We start from the raw sequence: 22,903 nt of genomic DNA on the forward strand, positions 1-22,903 counted from the left end.
GCCACTTGCTAAGTGTGGGACTTTGGGCAAATAACTTAATCTCATTGCACTTCAGTTTCATCCCCCGTAAAACAAAGCCAACCACATGCAGCGTCTGTTTACTGGAAAGTGTTTAGCACCTCGCCGTCATTCAATAAATGTTAACTAATTTTTATCAGTCATGCTTCTGGTTTTTCTTAGTACCTTTAATGCTGCCATGCTTCGTTAGTAAGATAGGTCTCTGGACAGTAAGACCTATGTTCCAAACACCTTTTTACACTTGTGTCCCAGATATTTTTATGCTTCTCTCAAGTTCATGTCAACACATACCGAGTAGACACAGGCACCCGCACGCGAGACGGTCTCATTTCATATTCAAATTATACACAGAGGCACAAGGCAGAGATTTTCACACACACGAAAAGCACCCAGCCCAGCCCAGCACCCGCAGATCGAGGTCCATATCCAGGCTTCTGCACACTCCCCGCAAACATGGATCCATCGCCCCCAGATAGAGCCACGCTCACAGATCCCACTCAAAACCTAGCTACACACAGGGCTGGCCCCATGCAAAAAAAACATCGCCAGGGGCTCGGGTACGGACGGGGGCCTGGCTCTTACTTCCTTTGGGTTGGCTCTGTTTTAGTTGTTGTTTTTGTTGTTCTCCTTGGAGTTACCATCTCCCCCTCTTCTCTCTACCCAGCCGCCCGGGCCCCCACTGCGCATGCGCCCTGCATCCCTTCCCCGCCTGGGTACCAGTCGGCTCCCGGGCCCTCTCGGCGGAAGACATGGGTCCGCGTCACGCACGCCCGGCCCCTTAAAACGCCGCTGCCTGGAGCCGCCTCCCTCCCCGCGGCCCGCGGCCGGGATGGAGTAAAGGGGGACCCGTCGACCTGCCCGCGGGGACAAGCGATGGAGTTAAAGCAATCTTTATCCACCCATCTGGAAGCCGAGAAGCCTCCGAGGCGCTATGGGGCGGTGGAGGAGACGGCGTGGCGAGCGGAGGGACTGGGGAGAAGTGAGTACTTCCGACGGAGGACGGTGCCTTTGGAGATCCGTGCGCGGTCGCCCGTGGTCGCGGGACGCGGGGACCGTGGGGAGCGGGGCGAGGGAAGCGCCCCCGCAGCCGGGCTGCCCGCGCGGGGAGGGATGCGCAGCGCTGCTGAGAGCTCTGCCGTGAACAAAAGGGGGACCCCGGGCTGGGCTGCACCCGGAGGCTCGGGAAATCGCGAGGCAGCTGGCGGAGAGCTTGGGGCGGGGGGGACCCCGGAGTCCCGGATCCGCGAGCTCTCAGCTGGTCCTAGAAAGTAGGGTCTTTCCAGAAGCCGAGCGCGGAGGGTCCGTTCTCCGGCCGATGGGCCATCCAGGAAAGCGCCCCTGCCCCTGGAGAGGGGGAGTGTCCGCTGGGTTTCCGCGGGGTCTGTCTCCCGCACGAGGTTCAGGGCACAGCTGAAATGCCCAGCGTTTCTTCCCCGCCCTCTCCTGGGTTGCGGGTGGGGGGAAAGGGGTTAGGGGGAGGTTAACCCTGTCACACACTCAGTCCGAGTCTTTGGTTTGGCTACCATCCTAGAAGGTAGTTCGGAACCCGACCAGCTGTCTCCGTTCTCTTTACGGTATTTTGGGGTCAACACCATTTCCAAATAAACCAAGGGTTTTGTTTTTGTTTTTAATTGATGGGACGCAATAGTTGAATGAAACTCCTGCCCTCCAAGTATAGAGGCAGCCCAGGGGCCCCAGGGTCACCAGCCCGCCCTGCAGACCCAGGGCGCTTTCCCCTGCCCTGCCCTTGCCTTGCTTGCTCTAGACCCTGCCTCCTGCCTGGCTGGGAAAGGCCTCTGTCCTCAAGGACCCTCAGCTCTGCCTTGGCGCTGAGTAACCATGCCCGGCGCCAGTCTCAGACCTGTGTTGGACCAAACTATTGTGAATGTGCTCTTTTCCTGCCTTCACCTAGTAGGAGATTGGGGGGGGGGAGAGGGGGAGAGAGAGAGAGAGAGAGAGAGAGAGGGAGGGGGAGGGGGAGAGGGAGAGAGAGAGAGGGAGGGGGAGAGGGGGAGAGGGGGAAGGGAGGGAGAGAGAAAGTGTGTGTGGTGGTGGGTGGGGGGCTTTCTTCATGCCTGTAATTACAAATTCAGAAAATTCTTCCTAGAATGGCTCAGGCTGTATTCTGTCTCTTGTGGGTTCAAGCTGAAATAACAATCAACTGTCTTCGTTTTGCACCTGGAACCCGTAGTGCTCCCAACCTCTCCCCTTCCCTTCCCTTCCCTTCCCTTCCCTTCCCTTCCCTTCCCTTCCCTTCCCTTCCCTTCCCTTCCCTTCCCTTCCCTTCCCTTCCCTTCCCTTCCCTTCCCTTCCCTTCCCTTCCCTTCCCTTCCCTTCCCTTCCCTTCCCTTCCCTTCCCTTCCCTTCCTCCTTTTAAAATATTGGTCTTTCCTACTGTTTCAACCTTTCAAAAGCCTTTGGCTTTGGTACTCTGGCATAACAGCAGGGCTGAGGGTCTCTGCTTCCTACAGGCTCAAAATAATATCCAGAATGGCTGTCTTTTACTGAGAGATTGCCATGTACCAGCTCCTGTGTAAGAACTTTAAATGGACCATCTCATTCTATCTCCACAACAACCTCCTGAGGTGAAAACTACGACTTCCTTTTTCAGATGGGAAAACAAGGGCTTGCTAGGTAATGTGACTTAACTGGCAGAGCCAGGATTTTAACCCCAGTTTGTTGGGCCCCAGAGCTCCTTTCTGCTTTTAACATGAAGGTTTAGTACTTTTATGTTTTCAGGAAGCTGTCTAAATCTGTTGAGAGAGTCCCAGAACACATTCAGTCATGTTATAAGCATGTGGCAGCCGTGTTGGTCTCTGGAGCTCACAATGGCCTTGAAAGAATGTGCAGAGTAGGAGCTATATTCAAATAAGCCCTGGCTTTGAGTCCTGGCTCTGTCCCTTGCTGGCTATGTGACGACTTGGGCACATTTCTAAGCCTCACTCTGCCTCCATTCTCTGAAATGGAGACAATAATAGTTACCTACCTTATTGTGAATATTCAATAAGACAATGTATGCAGAACTCAAGGTAAGTGCTCAATACATACTGGCTGCTTCGATTATTTTATTACTGCATCTATAGAAGGAACCTGCTTTTATCCACTGGAAGGAATTACATAAAGCAACACCCTGAGCCAAAACTCCAATGTTGGTCAGTTCCCTAATAAATCCCCCTTTTATTTTCTGACCATTAAAATACGGAAATTTTCAAACATACAGTAAAATTATAGTGAACACCCAATGGATAGCATTTGAGCTCCTGAAAATTTTTGTACTTCTAAGTCTTAGGCTGCCAACTGTTAAAAAGCCTGGCAGGAAGGCTCTCTCATCCTCTCGGTTCCACGCCTTGGAAGACTCTGACTCTTGCTTTCATTCAAATGCAAGACTGCAGTTCCTGATCTACTTTCGTGTGGGTCCCCAGGTCTGCTTTTTTTTTTTTCTTGTTGTCTATTCAAACTTGAAATCTCCTTAAAGCTCTGACCTAGGGTCCCACTTTTGAATTTTAACCCGGGGATTGTTACCTTTAGCATGTTTTGATCTCTAAAACTCTTGTCTACGGCTTGACATTTTTTGATTAAAGTGGCTTTATTGGAACGCCCTCTCAATTCCCAGGGGACCTATGGATCCATCCCATAACATCTGGGGTCTCCATTTATTTATTAATGAAGTGTGAAAATTAGTACTATTGATTCTACGGCATAACAATTGTCAAGTTAATGTTGCGATGCATGAAATGCTGAAGGAAAGAGAGTCCTATTAAAAAGAAGACAGGGTCTGTTTAACTTCTACATATATTTAAAAATTTCTGTCAAACACTGAATTTGTTTTATTTAAAAATAATTGAAAAGGGTGAAAATAGTCTAGAACTAGTCATTTTTAGTTAAGGTTGCATAAACTGCTATCTTTAATGTTAACTGTAGTTTTTATTTTATTTTTAAAGAAATATATTTTTATTGATTTCAGAGAGAGGAAGGGAGATGGAGAGAGAGAAACATCAATGATGAGAATCGTTGATCGGCTGCCTCCTGCACGCCCCCCGCTGGGGATCGAGCCTGAAACCTGGCATGTGGCCTGACAGGGAATCGAACCTCGACTTTCTAGATCATAGGTCGTAGCTCAACCCCTGAGCCACGCCAGTCGGGCTAACTGTAGTTTTTATTTTATTTTATTTTATTTTATTTATTTTATTTTTATTTTATTATTTTATTTTATTTTATATATTTAAAAAAATATATCTTTATTGATTTCAGAGAGAGGAAGGGAGAGGGAGAGAGAGAGATAGAAAAATCAATGATGAGAGAGTCACTGATCGGCTGCCTCCTGCACGCTCCAGCCTGGGGATCGAGCTCACAACCCGGGCATGTACCCTGACCAGGAATCGAACCCCGATCACCTGGATCCTAGGTCGACACTCAACCACTGAGCTACACCCGGCTGGGCTAACTGTAGTTTTTAATATAGAAGAAATGTATGGTAGAGCAGCAAAGAATGGGAGTTTTGAAATCAGGCAAAATGGCTCCAAACCAGCTCTAACACTTTGTTGCTCTGTCACCCTGGGAAAATTGTGGAACCTCTGTGTACACCAGTTACTTCATTTGTAAAATGGGAATATGTTGGTTTGAAACCTTGGGAGCTTCCTGGGTGAAATCTGAAACTGGCCCCAGTATACAGAGGGCAAGGAGAGGCTGAAGACAAAGGCAGACCATCCCAGATGGGTAGGCACCAGGGTTAATAAGCCAGACAACTTACCTACAAGGTTTGTCTTGGGTGCCACAAAAGGAATAGATCTTCGTGCCTGCCCACCCGAATCTTAAAGTTTACATAGAGGCCTTAATGGGGTTCAGTCACATATATTGTCCAGATGGTCTCGACAATACCTTACTCTCAAGGCTACATCCTTGGAATAGCTCCTACTATGCATGTATATAATGCATTTAGCACAGTGCCAGGCACACTGTAACCACTGAATCAGTGCCGAATGGTTGTCATAATAGGACATAAGTGGGTGGTGCCCAGTAGCACTGGAGGAGATATTCTAAGCTTGTCAGTTTTTCCTTGCACCCACTTTTTCGTAAAATCCAGGTAATGATTTTGTATATACTGTCTTCTTCCACATGGGAATGTGTGGGAAATGGCGTTTGAACCCTTGAAAACCACCTGGTATTTTCTCATTTGAGAAAGATTCTAAGCAATTGCTCCCATCTGCCTTTGACCGCATTTTTCTGCTAGCAGTGATTTTTTTTTTTACTCAGTTGGAAAATGTATAGTGACATTTCAGTGTGGTTAGATATATAAAAATATTGCTTTCAACCAACTGTAATTAATTGAGGGAGACACAAAGACAAGATGCCTTTTGACAAAACACAGAGCTTTTTAGAAGCACAGTTGGTTGCGGCCATTTCTTGATAGACTTGAATGTGCCTTAAAGGATGGTCAGGATTTTGGACAGGGGCAGTGAGGGGAGGACATTTCATGTGAGGTGACAGCATTGGCAAAAGCAGAGAGGTAGAAATAACTGTGCTGTGAGTAGGAGACAGGAATAAAGTGGAAAGCTCAAACAGCAATCTTACTATGAGCCCAGGAGAGATGACTATTATTTAAAAGTCCATGGTTGTGTTCTGATTTGCAAGCAGATCATTAAATTGGCCAATGTTTCAGGTTTAATAAACAGCATGGATATGAATTGCTGGGTATCTATGTAATAGGTTCTTGGGAAAGGTTTTGTGTTACTTTCATCTGTTCGCTAATTTCATTTCAATTGTATTTCATTTTGGCATTTTCTTTTTTCATATTACTGAAGCAGTGCATGCATTTTATAAAAAATTCAAATTCATCTGAAATATAAAAATAAAAAGTGAAAAATGACTGTAATCTGCTCTCCAGTCCCCACTTATTCATCCAGTAAATGGTATTGAGGGCTTTATAAGTGCCAGGCAGTGTTCTAGGGGCTGCAGATACGGTGTGGAGCAGGGCAGATGAGGTTCCTGTCCCTTCAGGGGAAAGCAGGACATGGGCTGAGAGTGAAGGCGTCAGATAATACATAAGCAAACAAATAATGTAGTTTAGCTAATAAGTATTACATGGATTTTAATAGGGGAGGGATATTTCCCATCCAGTGGTCAGGAAATGCTTCTCTAAGGAGGTGACATTTTGCCAACTAAATGTCAGGGATCTAGGCAGCAAATACAAAGGCCCTTGATATGTTAGAGGAAGAGACAGATGGCCAGGGTGGCTAGAACTCAGAGAGTCAGGGGAAAGAGAGGGGATGAATCAGAGAAGAGCCATCCTAGGTAGGATCTTGTAGGTTGTGGTTAAAAAAAAAAAAGTATACAGTTTATTCTAATTGCAAGAGAAGCTGCTGACAATTGTTAAGCTTGAGATGAACATGAGCTGTTTTTGTTTTTAAAAGGTCACATGGGCTACTGGATAGAGAATAAAACATAGGAGGCAAGTGGTGATCAATATAGTTGTCCTTCTCTGTAGTCCTGGTTCCTTCCTAATCAGTCCCATTTTGGATATGTCATAGGAATTTTCTTGAGTGTGAAAGGTATCATAAGGCATAAAGGCAGCGGGGGCTGTCTTCTGGGAGATCGAGCATTGGGCTAAGATTTAGGAGCTGTGTAGTCTCTGCACTGGGCCTGGGCAGACAACTGACTGAGTAACCTATTGCAGGAAGTATAATAGCAGGAATGTGAAGATTATGGATATGAGAGCATCTAGTATGTAGTTTGAACAAACCCAGTTATTTACTTTTCTCTGTGTTTGATCACAACTTTAAGTTTCATTTTTGCAAGCATTTCCTTCTTACGTGTTAATTGAAGGAAATATCCATTGTGCCTGTTCTTGGTCTCTGATTAATTATTAAACACTTATTAATAATAATAGAAGTTAATGAGTTTTAGCTATGAGCTTGAACTTATTAAATTCTCATAACGAGCCTATTAGGTCAACTGAGTTCTTATTGTCCTTCTATATTTGGGGGAACTGAGGCCTAGGGAGGTTAAGAAACTTGCCGAAGGTCACCAAGCTAGGAAGTGGCAGAGCTGGAGTCTGACCCTAGCCCTCTCTGACTCTGAATGCTCCTGGCCAATGTCTGTTATTCCTGGCCCAGTGCCAGATGCTGCAGAGTAGAGATGAAATAAGACACAGTCCCCACTCTTAAGGAGCTTACAGATTTGGGAAGCGTGGGGACACAGATGTAAAGAACACAATGATTTACAATACCAGTAAAATGAAACAAACACTAAATGGAGGTACTAGTGGGAGACGAGAAGAAGAGATTGGCTCTTTCTGGGGGACTCCAGTGGGCCAGCAAGGTGGTGTTTGCCCTGGGTCCTGAAGGGTAAGCAGGGCTTCGATAGGTGAGCAGAGGAGGGAAGGGCATTTCAGGTAAGTTTGCCAGTCCCAGGTTGGGAGGTGAAGATCCTGAAGGCCAGGTCCATGCACTAGTCCCCTCCCCCCCCCCCCCCCCCCGTTTATTTCCCCTTGGCTCTTTGTCAGGGGACTTGGGGGTCTGTCTGGTTCACTCAAATGAATCACCTGTTACCTGGATGAGCCTGCAGTTTGGAGAGCAACACAGGTGGAGGCTCTTTTACTGTTGCCTTTCAGAAGATCACTCAGAGAGCTCCCCCAAGGGTGCTCACCCTGTATTCCATTCAGTCCGTCACTATTCACTTATTCAGCATGCTCGAGCCCCTGCTATGTGCTAGCCTCAGAGGTACAGAGATGAAGAAGACCCAGGCCCCACCCTTATGGTGCCTCTAGCTGTCTGTGTGCCATTCCTTTTTCTGCTACTTCCTAGCCAGTTTCCTAACATCCCTAGATCTCAGTTTCCTCATCTAAAAAATAGAAATGTACTTAATACCATTGAACTGAACACTTAGAAATGGCAAAGATGACAAACTTTATGTTACATGTATTTCACCACAATAAAAAATGTTATTGAATTATTTTATAAAAGTGGAATAAAGAAGAAATCTTTAATGTACAGGTATAATTCATATAATAACAGAAACCTATACTAGGTCCAGGTGGTAGCACTGAAGGCTGGTTCTGGGCTCTGGGAGAGGAAATGACCCTTGAAGTAACCTGAAAAGATGGAACATATTTCATCACTGACTGGGGAGGACAGCATTCCAGGCAGAGGGAACAGCAAGCACCCATGAAGCAGATATGAAACCAGCACATTTGATCTAGGAACTGCAAATGGACTAGAAATGTTTGCTAGGTTCTAAAACAGTTAGGGAGATGATGTTACCAGACAGGGGACCTGGCCCTGAGCAGGTCTGCCTAGACCCAGCCAGTAGTGTGTGGGTTCTTGATGTTGGGCAGGAAAGATTTCACAATATGAGCCCAGGGGACACTGAGGGTATGTTTATTAAGGCTGGGGACAGTGAAACAAGGAAGAGCTTAGCACAGAAGAAAGAACAGGAGAGCCTAGGCTGGGCTGCTTTAGCTCACTGGGAAGTCATAGAAAAGGGGGCCTTGGAGACAGGGTCAGAGGGTTAGCCCGGGATGAGCTGCCCATTGCTCCCCAGGTTGCAAGTCTCGTGGGGTCCCTTAGAGTTAAGGAGATACAAGCCTGTGGGGGAAGAAGTGGAAGAGGAAGAGTTGGAAGAGAATGGCCCAGGTGTGTTCCCTAGAGGGAGAGCCCACGCTGGGCCTTTTGTCTTGAAGGTTTTATATCTCTTGCAGGCCAGAATCTTAGGGGAGGTCTCAGGGGAGGGTTGCAGCAGAATATTCATCAGCTTTTCTAGGTGTGCCCTTTCAGGGTTGTCTCCACTGATTGGTCGGGGCCAGGTCATTCGTTAGTGATTGCAACTGTCCCTGTCATTGCCCACCTGGTTTTACTGCCATTTTGGACCCACAGCTGATATATAACTGAGGCCTAGATGTTATCTCTAGGGAGGTGACCTTCTGTATCTGGCTGTCAGTTGCTCGACTAATTTGTTCAGCCTTCTATCTCAGTTTCCCCATTCTACTCAGCAAGGAATTTTTATAGCTTCTTACTATCCTGTCTCAACACCACCAAAGAAGGAGATGAGTGTATTTCAGAGCCCAGGGTAAGTTTATAGGAGGCTGGATACAAGAAGGCTCAACTCCCCATTTTCTGCAGGGTCCAAGAGGGTCAACAAAGGACCAGATTCCTAGAACACATTTAGACTTGTTAATAATTATTTTTTGGTTAAAATATCTCTATAGACAGGGACTGTTAAAGGAACAAAACAATGATTCTCAGGGAAGTAGAAGAGAATGATTATGAGAAATAACATGCAGTGAGCACTTTCCGTGTGCCTGCTCTGTGCTCATGTTTACACACATCCTCTAATTGATGCCTTACAAAAACACCCTGTGATGTGAGGTAAAATGGAGCCATTTATTGCTCTATTTTACAGATGAGGAAACTGAGGCTCAGATAAGGTAAGGCACTGTTACTCTGTTAATAAGTGGTAGAGCCAGAACTTGAACCCAGCATAGATGACTTAATTCTTTCTTATTTTGTGAGATTCGTTGTGGCTGCCGTTGATATAGACAGATACAGTCAGTGAGACACTTTTCCATGTTTCTTAGTACTGATTCTTTTCTCTGGCTCATTAATTTCCTTTTCCATTACAAACACGCCCCTTGTAAACTTGAGGACTACATCTTACAACTTCAGAGTACCTTCAAGGTGAAAGTAGAGTGGGAGCTTGAAGACATTCACAGAATGCAGTGGGAAAACCCTTTCTGTTTTGAAGGAGACTTGTAGCTTCACAGAGAAAAGCCTCCCTTGGGAGATCAAGAAAGACTTCATGGACAACAGGGGGCAGAATAGTCTAGTTTTTCCAAGAAGGAGCTCTGCCTGCATTTGAATCCTGGCTTTACCATGTATTAGCTGTGTTACCTTGGGCTGGTTACTTAACCTTGCTGAATTCCAGTCTTCTTATCTATAAAGTGGAGATAATACCAAAGAACTTGTATGTATATATGCATAACCCATGGACACAGACAATAGTACAGTGAAGGCCTGGTGGGGGGTGGGATCAGGTTGAAGGGGTGTGGTCAATGGGGGGAAAAGGGGACATCTTTAATACTTTCAACAATAAAGATGCATTTAAAAAATCATTTGAAAAAGGCAAACAAACAATCAGGATTTGAGTTTGACTGCATGCAATAAATAACATGAAATAAACAGTTGTTGAAAAAATAAAAAAGTGGAGATAATAACAAGACCTGCCTCATAGGGTGAGGAAGAAGATTTAATGCAACATTGTGTGAAAGCCTGTGCACAGAGCCTGGTGCCCTCAGTGAATGGTGTCGATGGTGTTGATGATGATATTGACAGAACAGGACACACAGTGGGCCTTATCTGGGTAGTACTGAAACATCTATAGGAAAGGAAAAGAGGGAAGTTAAGTGGGTGGACCAGTGGCAGGAAAAGAATGGAGGTGATTACATTTGTATAGGCTGCCCGAGGCATGCATGAACTTGGCTGCATTGGAGGAGTGCTCCAAGTGTAAGGTTGGTTGAGCAGAGTCACTAGACTGGGCAGATTAAAAATGACAGGCTGCCCAGCTGGATTGGCTCAGTGGTTGAGTGTCAACCTATGAACCAGGAGATCACAGTTCGATTCCCAGTCAGGGCACTTGCCCTGATTTCGGGCTCGATCCCCAGTAGGGGGCAGGCAGGAGGCAGCCAATCAATGACTCTCTCATCATTGATGTTTCTATCTCTCTCTCCTCCATTCCTCTCTCTGAAATCAATAAAGACATATTTTTTAAAAATGGCAGGCTGTATGAAGCCATTGCAGGACAAGGGGCAGAGAATAGCATTTTTAGGATGATGTGTCTGACAGTGTCTCTAGACTGGGTGGAAGAGGGGGGACCCTGGGGGTAAGACAAACCAGGAGGCTTTTGAAATCATCTGATAATGAGTTCACATGGGCTGGGGTCTAAATCAGTGGCAGTGGGTGAGAGGAGAGAGCTAATCAGATATCTGGAAGGGATAAAACCTCAGTAGTTGACTACAGATAGGAAAGAAAGAGGCTCTTCAAGTGGGGGCAATGTGCTAGGTGGGAAATAATAGTATTGTTAGCCTGGGGGTCTTAGGAATTGAAATACATCAGCATCAGTGCTGCCCACTCTCACTTTTAATAGGGTTTAAACAGGGTTTAAAGAAGTGTAGGGAGGCCATAGCCGGGTAGCTCAGTTGGTTAGAGTGTTGTTTTGATACGCCAAGGTTTTGGGTTTGATCCCCGGTCAGGGTACATACAAGAACCAACCAAAGAATGCATAAATAAGTGGAGCGACAAATCTATGTCTCTCTCTCAAATCAATTTTAAAAAGAGGCGCAGGGATTATGCGTTTGGGAGAAGTAATAATAATGACTCTTCATGTTTGTATAGCACTCTCCAGTTTATACTTCTGTGTTCTCTAATTACTCTTTACAAGAAAGGGCAAAGAGCAGGAGTTGTCATCCCCCTTCAGAAGTGGGAAAACAGGTTAAAGACTCACCCGGGGGTAGGAGTAGAGCAGGTAAGGACTGAGCAAGGACACAACAGTCCAGGATGCACCGGACTTCCAGGGCGTGTTTATATGAATAACATGTGAACAACGACTGCGTTACAGGACGGTAACAAGTATGTCTGGATTGCCCAAAATCCAAATCGGAAAGTGACCACAATGGATGACACTAATTATTGTGTTCCTTTAATATTCTCAAACAGATAAATCGTTCACTCATCTACCCATCCATCCACTCATCCATTCAATACATATTTACTGATGGGCTCTTATATGTCAGGTATTGTGCTAAGGTCTTGAGAGTACAGTAGTACTTTGAGTAAGATGCATCTAGTCGGTGCCTTCGGATGATTTAAGGTCTACTGGTAAAAACAGAATTACCATATGACCCAGCAGTCCCACTTCTGGGTATACGTGCAAAGGAAATGAAGAGCTATCTGCACTCCGTGGTCACTGCAGCACTATTCACAATAGTCAAGATATAGAAACAACCTAGCCCAGCCGGGCGTGGCTCAGGGGTTGAGCATTGACCTAGGATCCAGGCGATCAGGGTTCGATTCCTGGTCAGGGCACATGCCCGGGTTGTGGGCTTGATCAATGACTCTCTCATTGATGTGTCTATCTCTCTCTCTGCCTCTCCTTTCCTCTCTCTGAAATCAATAAAGATATATTTAAAAAAAAAAAAAAAAGAAACAACCTAAGTGTTCACCAACAAGTGAATGGATAAAGATGTGATTTGTATATACAATGGAGTATTATCAGCCCTAAGAAAGAAGGAAATTCTGCATTTGTCATTTGCAGCAACATAGATGGACCTTGAGGGCATTATGCTAAGTGAGATAAGTCAGACAGACAGACACACACTGCATGGTTGTCACTTTTATGTGGAACCAAAAAAAAAAAAAAAAAAGTCAAACTCATAGAAACAGAGAGTACAAAAGTGGTTGCCAGGGTCTGGGGAATGAGGAAAATAGAGAGTGGTTGGTAAAAACAAAAAGGGGGCACACACTACCAGTTATAAGATGAATAAAGTCTGAGGATCTCATGTAGTGTGGTGCCTGTAGTTGATAACACTGCACTGTGTAATTGAAATTGGCCAAGAGAGTAGAACTTAAACGTTCTCGTACACAAAAAGGTAAATATATAAGGTGATGGATGTGTTAATTAACTAGATGGGGGGAAACCATTCACAGTATGTATGTCAAATCGCCACAGTGCACACTTTAAATTCCTTACAATTTTATTTGTCAGTTACACCTCAGTAAAGCTGAGGGGTGCGGGGAAGGTCTGCTGGGAACAGTCCCTATTTCCAATGATGTAAAATCAAAGGAGAGAGAGGATGCTGTCCCTTCCAGTCCTGCAGAAACAGAATGCAGGGCAGTTTGCTTACCCTAATGCCCTGTTAGCTAAATGTTGGCCAGAGATTAATTCAGTTGTTTTTGTTACAGGCCTGTTTTTGCAGGCCCTTGAGAAGATGAGTCCTAATAGGGTCAGGCCAAGTGTTATGGGTTAACCCGAGGGCAATGACTTGATTCTGTCTTCGGGCCAGGGCCGTGACCGCAGAAACCCTGTGTTTCACATTCGCTGCGAAATGCTGCCCAGCTGTTAGAGCCTTTCCTTCAGTCAATAGTTGCAGAATGGGGAGGCTGGTAATCCACAAACACTGAGGTGCAAATAATTTTTTTAAAATATATTTTTATTGATCTCAGAGAGAGGAAGGGAGAGGGAGAGAGAGAAACATCAATGATGAGAGAGTCATTGATGGGCTGCCTCCAGCATGGTCCCTGCTGGGGATCGAGCCCCAGACCAGGGCATCTGCCCCGACCAGAAATTGAACCAAGATCTCTCGGTTCAAGATCTAACCGCCGAGCCACAGCGGCCGGACCGATTTTTAAAAAATTTATCTTTATTGTCGAAAGTATTACAGATGTCCTCTTTTGTTCCCCTTTGGCCCCTTCTACCCTGCACCCTCTCCTCCCCGCTATCCCGAGGCCTTCACCACACTATTGTCTGTGTCCATGGTTTATGCATATGTGTTTTGTAAACCTTCGAAATCACCTAATGGAAAACTGAATGTAGTCAGTTGGAGTCTTGGTCTCCATCGCCTGCCATCTCCTGGTTTAGATGGTTTGTTCCTGATGCTACAGTTCAGTTAGCAGCCTTGCTTTTCTGCTTTGAGGGAAGGGCTTGAGAATTTCAGATCAGATACAAAGCAACGGAAATAGGTGTCATTATTACAAACTGGCAGCACACTGAGAAAGCTGTGCTGGGTGTAGGCTGGGCAGGTGCTCTCCCTGTACCATATCTCTTTGATTCTTAGATGTCAGCAAAGGTGAGGCACACCATTCACAGTCACACCTTTCTGGAACAACAGAAACAAAAAGCAGCATGGCCACATTAAATGGTCTGGTCTGTTAAAAGGCCTTTTAATTTCATGCAGAGAACAGAGTCATCTTAGACGCTCTGGTGCAACTGTTGAGTATTCCAGCCTTTTGGGAAAGCAATTAGATAACATCTATTAAAATTTTAAATACTCATATGCTTTGACCCAGCAGTCTGACTCCTGGGATTCTAGCTAACAGAAACAAAAACACCAGCATACAAAGACACATGTGCAACAAGAAAAGAAAAAAACTGGACACAAAGTGAAGGCTTATCAGTAGAAGAATGGTTGAATAACTCATTGTTAATCCACTGTGAAATGTTATGGAGCCATTAAAAAGGTATAAATTAGAATAATAACAGTTGTCTCAAAGGTATTACTGAAGGGAGAAATGATATCCAGGAAAATGTATGTAACAAGATCTCATTTTTGTAAAACAAAATTCTGTCTGTCTGCCTGTCTGTCTCTAGCACGTATAATATAGATGCATCTACGTCTGTGTGTGTGTGTGTGTGTGTGTGTGTGTGTGTGTAAATCCAGGAGCAGAAAGATAAAAAATCTTGCCCCATTAATCAATAAAGAAGGGATTTAAATCTAGACTGTCTAGTTAAAAAGTCCATTTCCCTCCCTCTACAGTTATTTGTAAGCTTCCAACTGTATTAAATTCCATTGGTATTTCATATCTTTAATTTTTTTAAAACTCACCCGAGGATATGTTTATTGATTTTAGAGAGAAAGAAAGGGAGAGAAACACTGATTGATTGCCTCCTGTAGGCACCTCAATTGGGGATTGAACCCAAAACCTAGGTATGTGCCCTGACCGGGAATTGAATCCGAAACCTTTTTGGTATATGGGATGACACTCCAACCAACTGAGCCACCTGGCCAGGGCGGTATCCCATATCTTTACAAGGGAAAGGCATCTGAAATAGTTTGTGGGGCCCTATTTTAAAGATCTGGGTTGTCACAGTGCTGACCATTCTCACCTAGACCTTCTCTCACTGTAGTTCCCACCTGCCAGCTCTCTGCTGGTGGTCCAGGGCTGAAGAATGAAACAGTTCCCTCTCAATAATCCTGGTCTCAGAGATAAATTTGGGAAGTAGGCAATAATGAGCAGAGGAAGGGACAAACCAATTTTTCCTTAACTCAGTGTTTTTCTTCCTGTATTTATACCCCTTTGTCTTAGTCTGTTCAGGCTGCAATAACAGAAGATCATAGAAGGGGTGGCTTATAAACAACAGGAATTTATTTCTCACAGTTCCGGAGGCTGGAAATCCAAGATTAAGGCTTCCTGGTTCATGGACAGTCTTGTACCTATGTTCTCACTTGGTGGAAGGGGTGAAGGAGCTCTCTGGGATCTTTAACAAGGGCACTAATCCCATGTATTAGGGCCTCACCTGCATAACCTAATCACCTCCCAAAGGCCCCTCCTCCTAATCCCACATTGGGGATTAGATTTTAACACGCGAATTTAGCCTATAGCACCTTCCTCAGTCCGGGAAGGAATTAAGAGAGCTGAGAGCTAGAGATTTGTCCAGTTCCTACGCCAGGGGTGAAATGCTTTTGACAAGTGGCTCTTAAAAGTGACTGTCATTTTGATAAGGAACCAAAGTGCTGAAGTTATTGCCGTTTTGGTTCCATTTGGTTCTTCCAAACCCAGCAGGCCAGGTGAGACCACTGCACCCACCTGTGTTTATAGTGCTGCGTTAACGCCGGAGACCTCCTGCTCCAGGATCCATGCGTCTTCATCCTGTTCAAATAGACACAGGGAGGGCATCCCCAGAGCACATCTTGGTGGTTACAACCAGTGCAAATGACGTCCAACTTCCAGAACAGCAGCCCAGGAGGGACCGGGGGACCAGCTGGGTTCCAGGAGCTGAGAGGTCCGCTATCCTAGGGATCAGTCTGCCTTATGGAAAGGCTTTATTTCTCAAATGCTTATCCAAAGCCGGGAGGAGAATATTTTTATTGAGGTAAAATAAATAAGATTAGGGCATGTTGAAGAGTAATAAGGGCATGTTGAAGAGCAAGTGTGATAAGGTATATGTAATGCTTAGCACAGTGCCTCGCATACAGTGAACACATAAGAATATGTTAGCAATGGCGATGACTACGGAACTATTTTTATTGAGGTAAAATTCAAGACCATAAAATTAACCCTTAACCATTTTAAAGTGTGCAATTCAGTGGCCTTTAGTACCTTCACAGTGTGCAAACATCACCTCTGTCTAGTTCCAAGACATGGCTTCAGCCCAAAAGGAAACCCCATATCCATTAAGCAGTCCCTCCCCATGGCCCCCATCCCCAGACCCTGGCAGCAACTGCTTTTTGTCTTGATGGATTTACCTGTTCTGATGTTTCATATAAATGGAATCATACGATATGTGACCTTTTGTGTCCAGCTGCTTTCACTTAGCCTGTTTTTGAGGTTCATCTACACTGTAGCATGTATCAGTGCTTCACTGTGTTTAATAGCTGAATAATATTCCATTGATGAATATACCACATTTTGTGTTATGCATTCACCAGTTGATGGACATTTGGGTTGTTTCTACCTTTCGGCTATTATGAATAATGCTGCTATAAACGTTGGTGAACATATATTTGTTTGAGTGCCTGTTTTTAATTATTTTGGGTATATATATCTGGGAGTGGAATTTTTGTGCCATGTGGCAATTTGATGTTTGACTTTTTGAGGATGATACAGAGAGTTTTGATTTTCACATTCTCTGGCAGTTTCACCCAGCCCTAATCCTTTTATTCTGTCTTCCCTTGAAGTTTATAATTTCAAGTCGATAGACAGTTTCAGAAGGTGGTATCTTGTGGTAATTAAATACGTGAATTCTTAACGAGGGGTCAGGCTGCTTGGGTTCAAAGCTCACCTCTCCCACTAACTAACTGGTTGATTTTAGGTTAGTTATGTGATCTCTCTGGGTCGACATGTACGCTTCCATAGGGCATGTTGAAGAGTAAGTGTGATAAGGTATATGTAATGCTTAGCACAGTGCCTAGCATATAGTAAACACGTAAGAATATGTTAGCAATGACGATTACTAGAAATAGCTGTATTAGTCTGCTTGGGCGGCCATATCATAATGCCACAGGCGGGGTGACTCAAACAACAGAAATTTATTTCTCACAGTTCTGGAGGCTGGCAGTGTAAGATCAAGGTACTGTTGAGGGAGATTTTAGTCTGATCATCTCTTGGCTTGTAGGAGGCTGCCTTCTCTCTGTGTGCTCACAAGACCTCTTGTTTGAGAGGGGGAAAGAGAGGGAGGGAGGGAGAGAGATAGAAAGCACTTTGATGTTTCTTCTTATAAGGACACTAATCTTATTTATTACTGCCCTGTCCTGCTGACCTCAGTTAATCTTAATTACCTCCTTATAGGTTTAACCTACAAGTAGGGTCACATCAAGGGTTAGGGCTTCAACATGTGGGTTTTAGGGGACACAATTCAGTCAGTAGCAATAGACTTCTTATTTGGGACTGGAAATTGTGTTTTAGTGTCTCAATGTTTTAGGGCTGGAAGGACATTTGGAGTCCATCTCAACCTTGGCACTATTGACATCGACATTTTGGGCTGGATAATTCTGTTGTTGGGGACTGTTCTTTGCATTATAGGGTGTTTAACAGCATCTACCCAGTAGATGCCAATAGCACCACCACAACCCCCCTGCCCCTGCCAAGTTGTGACAACCAAAAATGTCTCCAGGCATTGCCAAATGTCTCCTAGAGGGACAAAAAATTGAGAACCACTGATCAGGCCTAATCTTATTTGGATATAGATACTCTAGTTCTTTGGATATAGATGGTTTCAAAGAATTTCTCTATTTTATCTCTTTATCTTGGTCCCTAGGTTTCTGCCTTCTTTTTCTCTAGGTCTCTCAGTTTTCTGTACACACACACACACACACACACACTCACACAGCACTGTGTTGGATGTGCTCAGGACTAAACCAATAGAAACACTGTTATGAGTTTCCTGAAGCATAAAGAAATCTCCCCATGCAAAATGGATTTGATTTTCTTTAAGGCATTCCTGCCCGGGAAGATTTCTACTTACTACAAATTAAAGTGAAGAAGAAATTGTCACTTTTACTTTCAACACAGAAAATGCTTCAGGGGGAATGAATAGAAACACCCTTCCGACAATAGCCCTTAACTCTGCTACCAAAATGAGAGGGATTTATGTTGGCCCAGAGAACAGTGACTCTGAGTTTTCTCTGAAACGTTATCTATGTCCAAGGACTGATCATTTTTTCTTTATTACCACCCCAAAGAGTGCACATAGACCAAGAAAGTAGAACACACCTGGTGACAGATGACACTTGTTTTTGCAAACTGAAATAAGCACTGTTTTTGGTGGGGTGGGGAGAAAGAACGCCTAGGTTTTCAAAATGTTTTTAGGTGAATTTTTTAGTATAGATGTGTATGTATACATCTGTCTGTGTTTATGTTCAACTGCTTCTATTGCATTTGTGGGGCATAGTATAAAAATTATTGCTGGGGATAGTCTAGTCTTGTGCAGTTCCTAACTCTGTTTGCACACTAGAATCCCTTGGATAGCTTTTAACACAATTAGCCCATTCCCCCATCTCCCTTCTAAATGGATTAGGAACCTGTTGTCCAAAGAGAAATTGATTTTCCCACATGCTCAAGCTAGGCAGTAGTGACAGGACTTGAAGCCATTCATCCTACATATTCAAAAGCAACTGAGAAAATAAGAGTTCCCTTCCTAACAAAGCACTTTCTCTACCAGACCATGATGGCCAACACCTGAAAGCTCTCAGCAAAATAAGTGAATAAATCCTTAATTGTCAGTCTGTCATTGCTCTTGGGAAAACAATGCAACCCACGGGTCCTGTTGCCCTAGATCAGTCATCCATTTCTGAATACAGAAGATATGATTGCTATTATTATTAGCAACCTTTATTCAAAAATTTGTCATGGATGGAGAGATGCATAACCTGTACTTGGTTTGCCAGCTGCTCCATTAATTTAGCTTCTTTTCTGAAGAGAGGAAACACAATACACTGTATTTAGAAAAAATAATTTTCCATTAGCTAATACGTTTTTCAAAGAAACAGCCTACTACCGCCTGACAACGTGTCAGTTGCAGTAGAAATTCACCCATAGTTCTAATGGGGTAGGGGCCAGGAGACAAAGGCATATTTGAGGGAATATGGGAAAAGAATTAATGTATCTTCCTGTGCTGCTAATAAAAGATACTTTCCAGAAAAAAAGGTAAAATCGTGACTCACAAAGATATAACAGTGAATGAGTGTTAAAGATTTTATTCTACTAAGTCAATGCAGGAACCAGGTAGCTGTTATAACCAATTCAAAAAGAATTTAAATAGACTGATTTATAGATCAGGAATATTGAAAGAAGGGGCAAAGGAAAGTAAAACTGAGTTTCCAGGGGGAAGTCAATAGAATCTCTACTAGACAGGAGAGGATTTGCAAGGGTATAAGAATCATTCGTGTGTTATATCAGTTACCTACTACTTACAGAGTCAGAAAACAGCAAAGACAATGAAAGACCAGAATCGGATAACCTGGGGAGGTAATGCCAGACTGTGCGGTTTTCCATTGAGGTGCTTTCCCTTCCTACATTACCTGTACGTTCTTCTGAAGCACAAGCAACGAGAATTCAGGCTCTTAATCAACCACAGTTTTCAAACACAAAGAAAGCCACGGTACTAAGTTTTCCAGCGTTACAGTTAAGAGGATTAGCCTTTAGAGAAGAAAATGACTTCACACAAAACCTGGTCCATTGAAAGGCTGGGCTTGAAAACATGGATTCCAGAGAAGACTGGGAAATGACGGAAAATTCAGCCCATTAATTATCCAGATGTTCATCTTTTGATGCCAAATGCCAGATACTTGATTGACTGTTAAAAGCATCATCCAGATGTTCAGCTTGATGGAAGCTGACAGTGAGTAAATCCAGCACTTGCTAAGTTACCCATTTAGCTGCTCTGCAAACTAAAATTATCATATATGTATCACACATATTTCTATATATTATACTTTTGTAATATTTACATAAATAAATATATCTATATAATACATACATACACAATTCAGGATCACTACCATATTATCCTGTGGCTGATAGCTACCAGCTCTGCCCAGTAAAAGGATCTGCCTTTCGAAGAGGAGGCTGGCTGCTAACACTGAGAGTGGCACACACTAGGAATTCAACACACATTTGCCAGCTGCATCCAGGTATTTGATTCCTAAGCAACTGAAGAAAGTTGCTTCACTTCCTGGGGAGGTAGGGATACTGGAAAAGCAACTAACAAGCTTCTAAAAATGGTCTTGAAAGAGAAATTACTTTGGCCTCTGGGGGACTGAAATCAGGTATCTCGATTTTACAATATTTACTCAGCTGCCGTTTCTATTATCTAAAAATAAAGCAAAGCAGCTTGAAGTTCGCTGTGAGTCTAACCCCCTCGGTGTTTGATTACTTCCTAGCTGCTCGGTGTACAAAGAAAGATCTGGCGATTCCACAAAGAAGCACATCAGAAGCAGGATTTAAAGACAGAAATTCATGTAGCTATTTGCCTTTCTGCTGCATTTATAAAATCAGCCATCTGGACGCTCATTGTCCAATAAAACGATCTCTCGTATGACTGTAGGCCTTTTCTTGAAGGCAGCGTTTTCTAAACCATGTTCTGAGGAACAGCAGCTGTTCGTACGTTTTCTAAGAAAAAGGGAGGACTGTCGTAAGTTTGGAAATTGCTGGGTGAAATTTATGATGTAGGTTTCTTGACTGTAGGAGTCTAACCTGCTGATGGGCACTGGGAATCTCCAAGGGGGCATGAAACCTACCTCCTGCCCTCAGTTCTGCCTGCTCTGCTGTTGACCAGTGTGTTTTTTTTTCACTCTCTCTTCAGCTCATCTCTTCCTTTCATAAAAATTTCCCTCACCTCCGACACACCAATTACAGACTCGTCTGTTATATTTTGTTGGTTGGTTGTTTTTAATGTTCTGTTGGAGTATAATACACTCAGCCTGGTCATCCCCACCTGGCATAATCCATACTTTCTGTCCCTCCCAACCAAACCTTACTTCCCTCCACGCTCTAAAATGCACTCCCGAAGCAGTTAGACTGGTCTCCTTCACAGCCTCATCTGTAAAATGGGGATCATGTGTACCTGCCTTGTATAGTTTTTGAGAACATTCAATGAGGTAATGCCTGTAGGGCTTTGGACTCAATGCCCAGTGAAGGAGAAGGGCCTGATAAATGTTAGCTGCTGTTATTGTTGGTGTTACTGTTATTTCTTGAGCTACCCTTCAGTTCTGCCCTTTGTTCTACCCTTTGTTCTTCTTTTCTGCTTGAACTTGATCCTACTTTTCCCAGGCGGCAGGTCCATTTATCTCCCTGCTTCCCCCCCTCCCTTTATTCGATATGCATAATTGAGCCCCCCCTCATGTAAAGTGCCCATAAATGTAGCTTCAAGTCCCCACAAGATTACTGTCTCCACGCCCCTCCTACGTAGGAACTCAGGAATTGCCAAAAGTTCCAGCCTCTCCTCCTCCAGAAGCCCCCACTCCTTCCGCCGAACCTCTTCTTTTGCAGAATTCCTCCACTTTTAACCTGTTACACTCTCTGCGTCCTGTACAGTAGAATGCTTAGTTGTCCTGGATTTGTTTCAATCGCGTAGGGCACTGTCTAACCCCCAGTTGATTATGGAGCAGGGACCAAGCTTTAACTTCCTTTTTAATCTCCCTCTAGGGCTTGGGCCAAAGGTCGGCAAACTTCTTCCTCATAGGACTTGTTTGTAAGTATTTTAGGCTTTCGGGCCCTGTGGTCTCTTTTGAAGCTATTCGGTTCTACCACTGTAGCCCCAAAGCTGCCATAGATGAATACTTGAACTAGTGGCGTGGCGTGGCTGTGTTCCTTGTAAACTTTAGTTATGGACACTGAAATTTGAATTTTGTGTTATTTTTCCGTGTCGTCACGAGATATTATTATTTTGCTTTTCTTCAACCATTTAGAAATGTAGAGGCCATTCTTAGCTCACAGACTATATAAAAACTGGCAGTGAGTGGGTTTGGCCTGCAGGCTTGTGGGTCCCTGGCCTAGACAAATGACAGGCACGTAAAAGATGATCAGATCACAGCTGACTTTTGGACTGCTGTAGGAGGAGAGCATTCTGGCTCTTATGCTTGGCTCCTCCCAACCATCACTCGCTGGCTTTTTGCTCACAGAGCTTGTCCTGTAGCTAAGAAGGCACCGTCCAAGAAAAAAGTTTGTATGGTTTGTAGGCACTCATTTTGGGAGTTTTCACGTACATGAAATAGGATTATTTGCAAACAATAAAAGTTGACTTTGGATAACTCAGAGGCTTTCCAAATATGGGACAACCCACTGATGAGACTGCAAATCAGTGTAAGGGGCTGCAGCCAGAATTTCAAAAACAAAAAAGAAGAGAAACTGTAAAGATGCAGCTAAGATACTAAGGGTGAGAATTCCTTTGTGCAGCTTTTATTTCACTTAAGCCTATGTGTGATTGTAGATACCAAGCCACTCTGTGTACATCTTAGTGCGGATCACATTAAATACGTTTGCAAAGCACAGGAGCCTAAGGAGAAAAAGGGAGTTTATTGGAAGCATGTGGAAATCTTGCCAGAAATAAGAAAAAGCTAAATAACCAGGCCTTAAAAAGAAGAGGAACTGTGATAAGTATAAAGCTCCAGGTGGCATAAAGTTCAGGGCGCTATCATCAGGCTTAATCACCCCCACTGTTTTGCATCTCTGGGACACTGTGCTCAAGATTCAAATACCCAAGAGAGGACAGAGGGAAAATGTCTGAGTTAATCAGAGTCAATATATGTTGCTTGCAAATAATCCTACCTCCTATGTGTGAAACCCCCCCAAATTAGAACTTACAAACTTTCCCAGGTCCTAGTGCCTCTGCCCAGTGCTGACCTTTGCAAGTACTCTTGGGCAGTAGATTCTCCTGGTCACAGGACAAGCTCTGAGAGCAA

At 44.0% G+C, this 22,903-nt stretch overlaps 1 protein-coding gene across 1 annotated transcript in view; it reads left to right on the forward strand.

Annotated features, from left to right (window-relative positions):
- The first annotated feature begins 534 nt into the window (after positions 1–534).
- Positions 535–22,903, forward strand: part of BMERB1 (bMERB domain containing 1) — a 98,558-nt gene continuing 76,189 nt past the window's right edge. The window contains exon 1 of the mRNA XM_081132918.1: positions 535–997. Coding sequence (XP_080989044.1) covers positions 547–997 — 451 coding nt within the window. The 5' untranslated portion in view covers positions 535–546. The remainder of the gene's footprint in view (positions 998–22,903) is intronic.

This window comes from Miniopterus schreibersii, assembly GCF_964146895.1.
Source record: "Miniopterus schreibersii genome assembly, chromosome: 3".
NCBI classification, from domain to species: domain Eukaryota; kingdom Metazoa; phylum Chordata; class Mammalia; order Chiroptera; family Miniopteridae; genus Miniopterus; species Miniopterus schreibersii.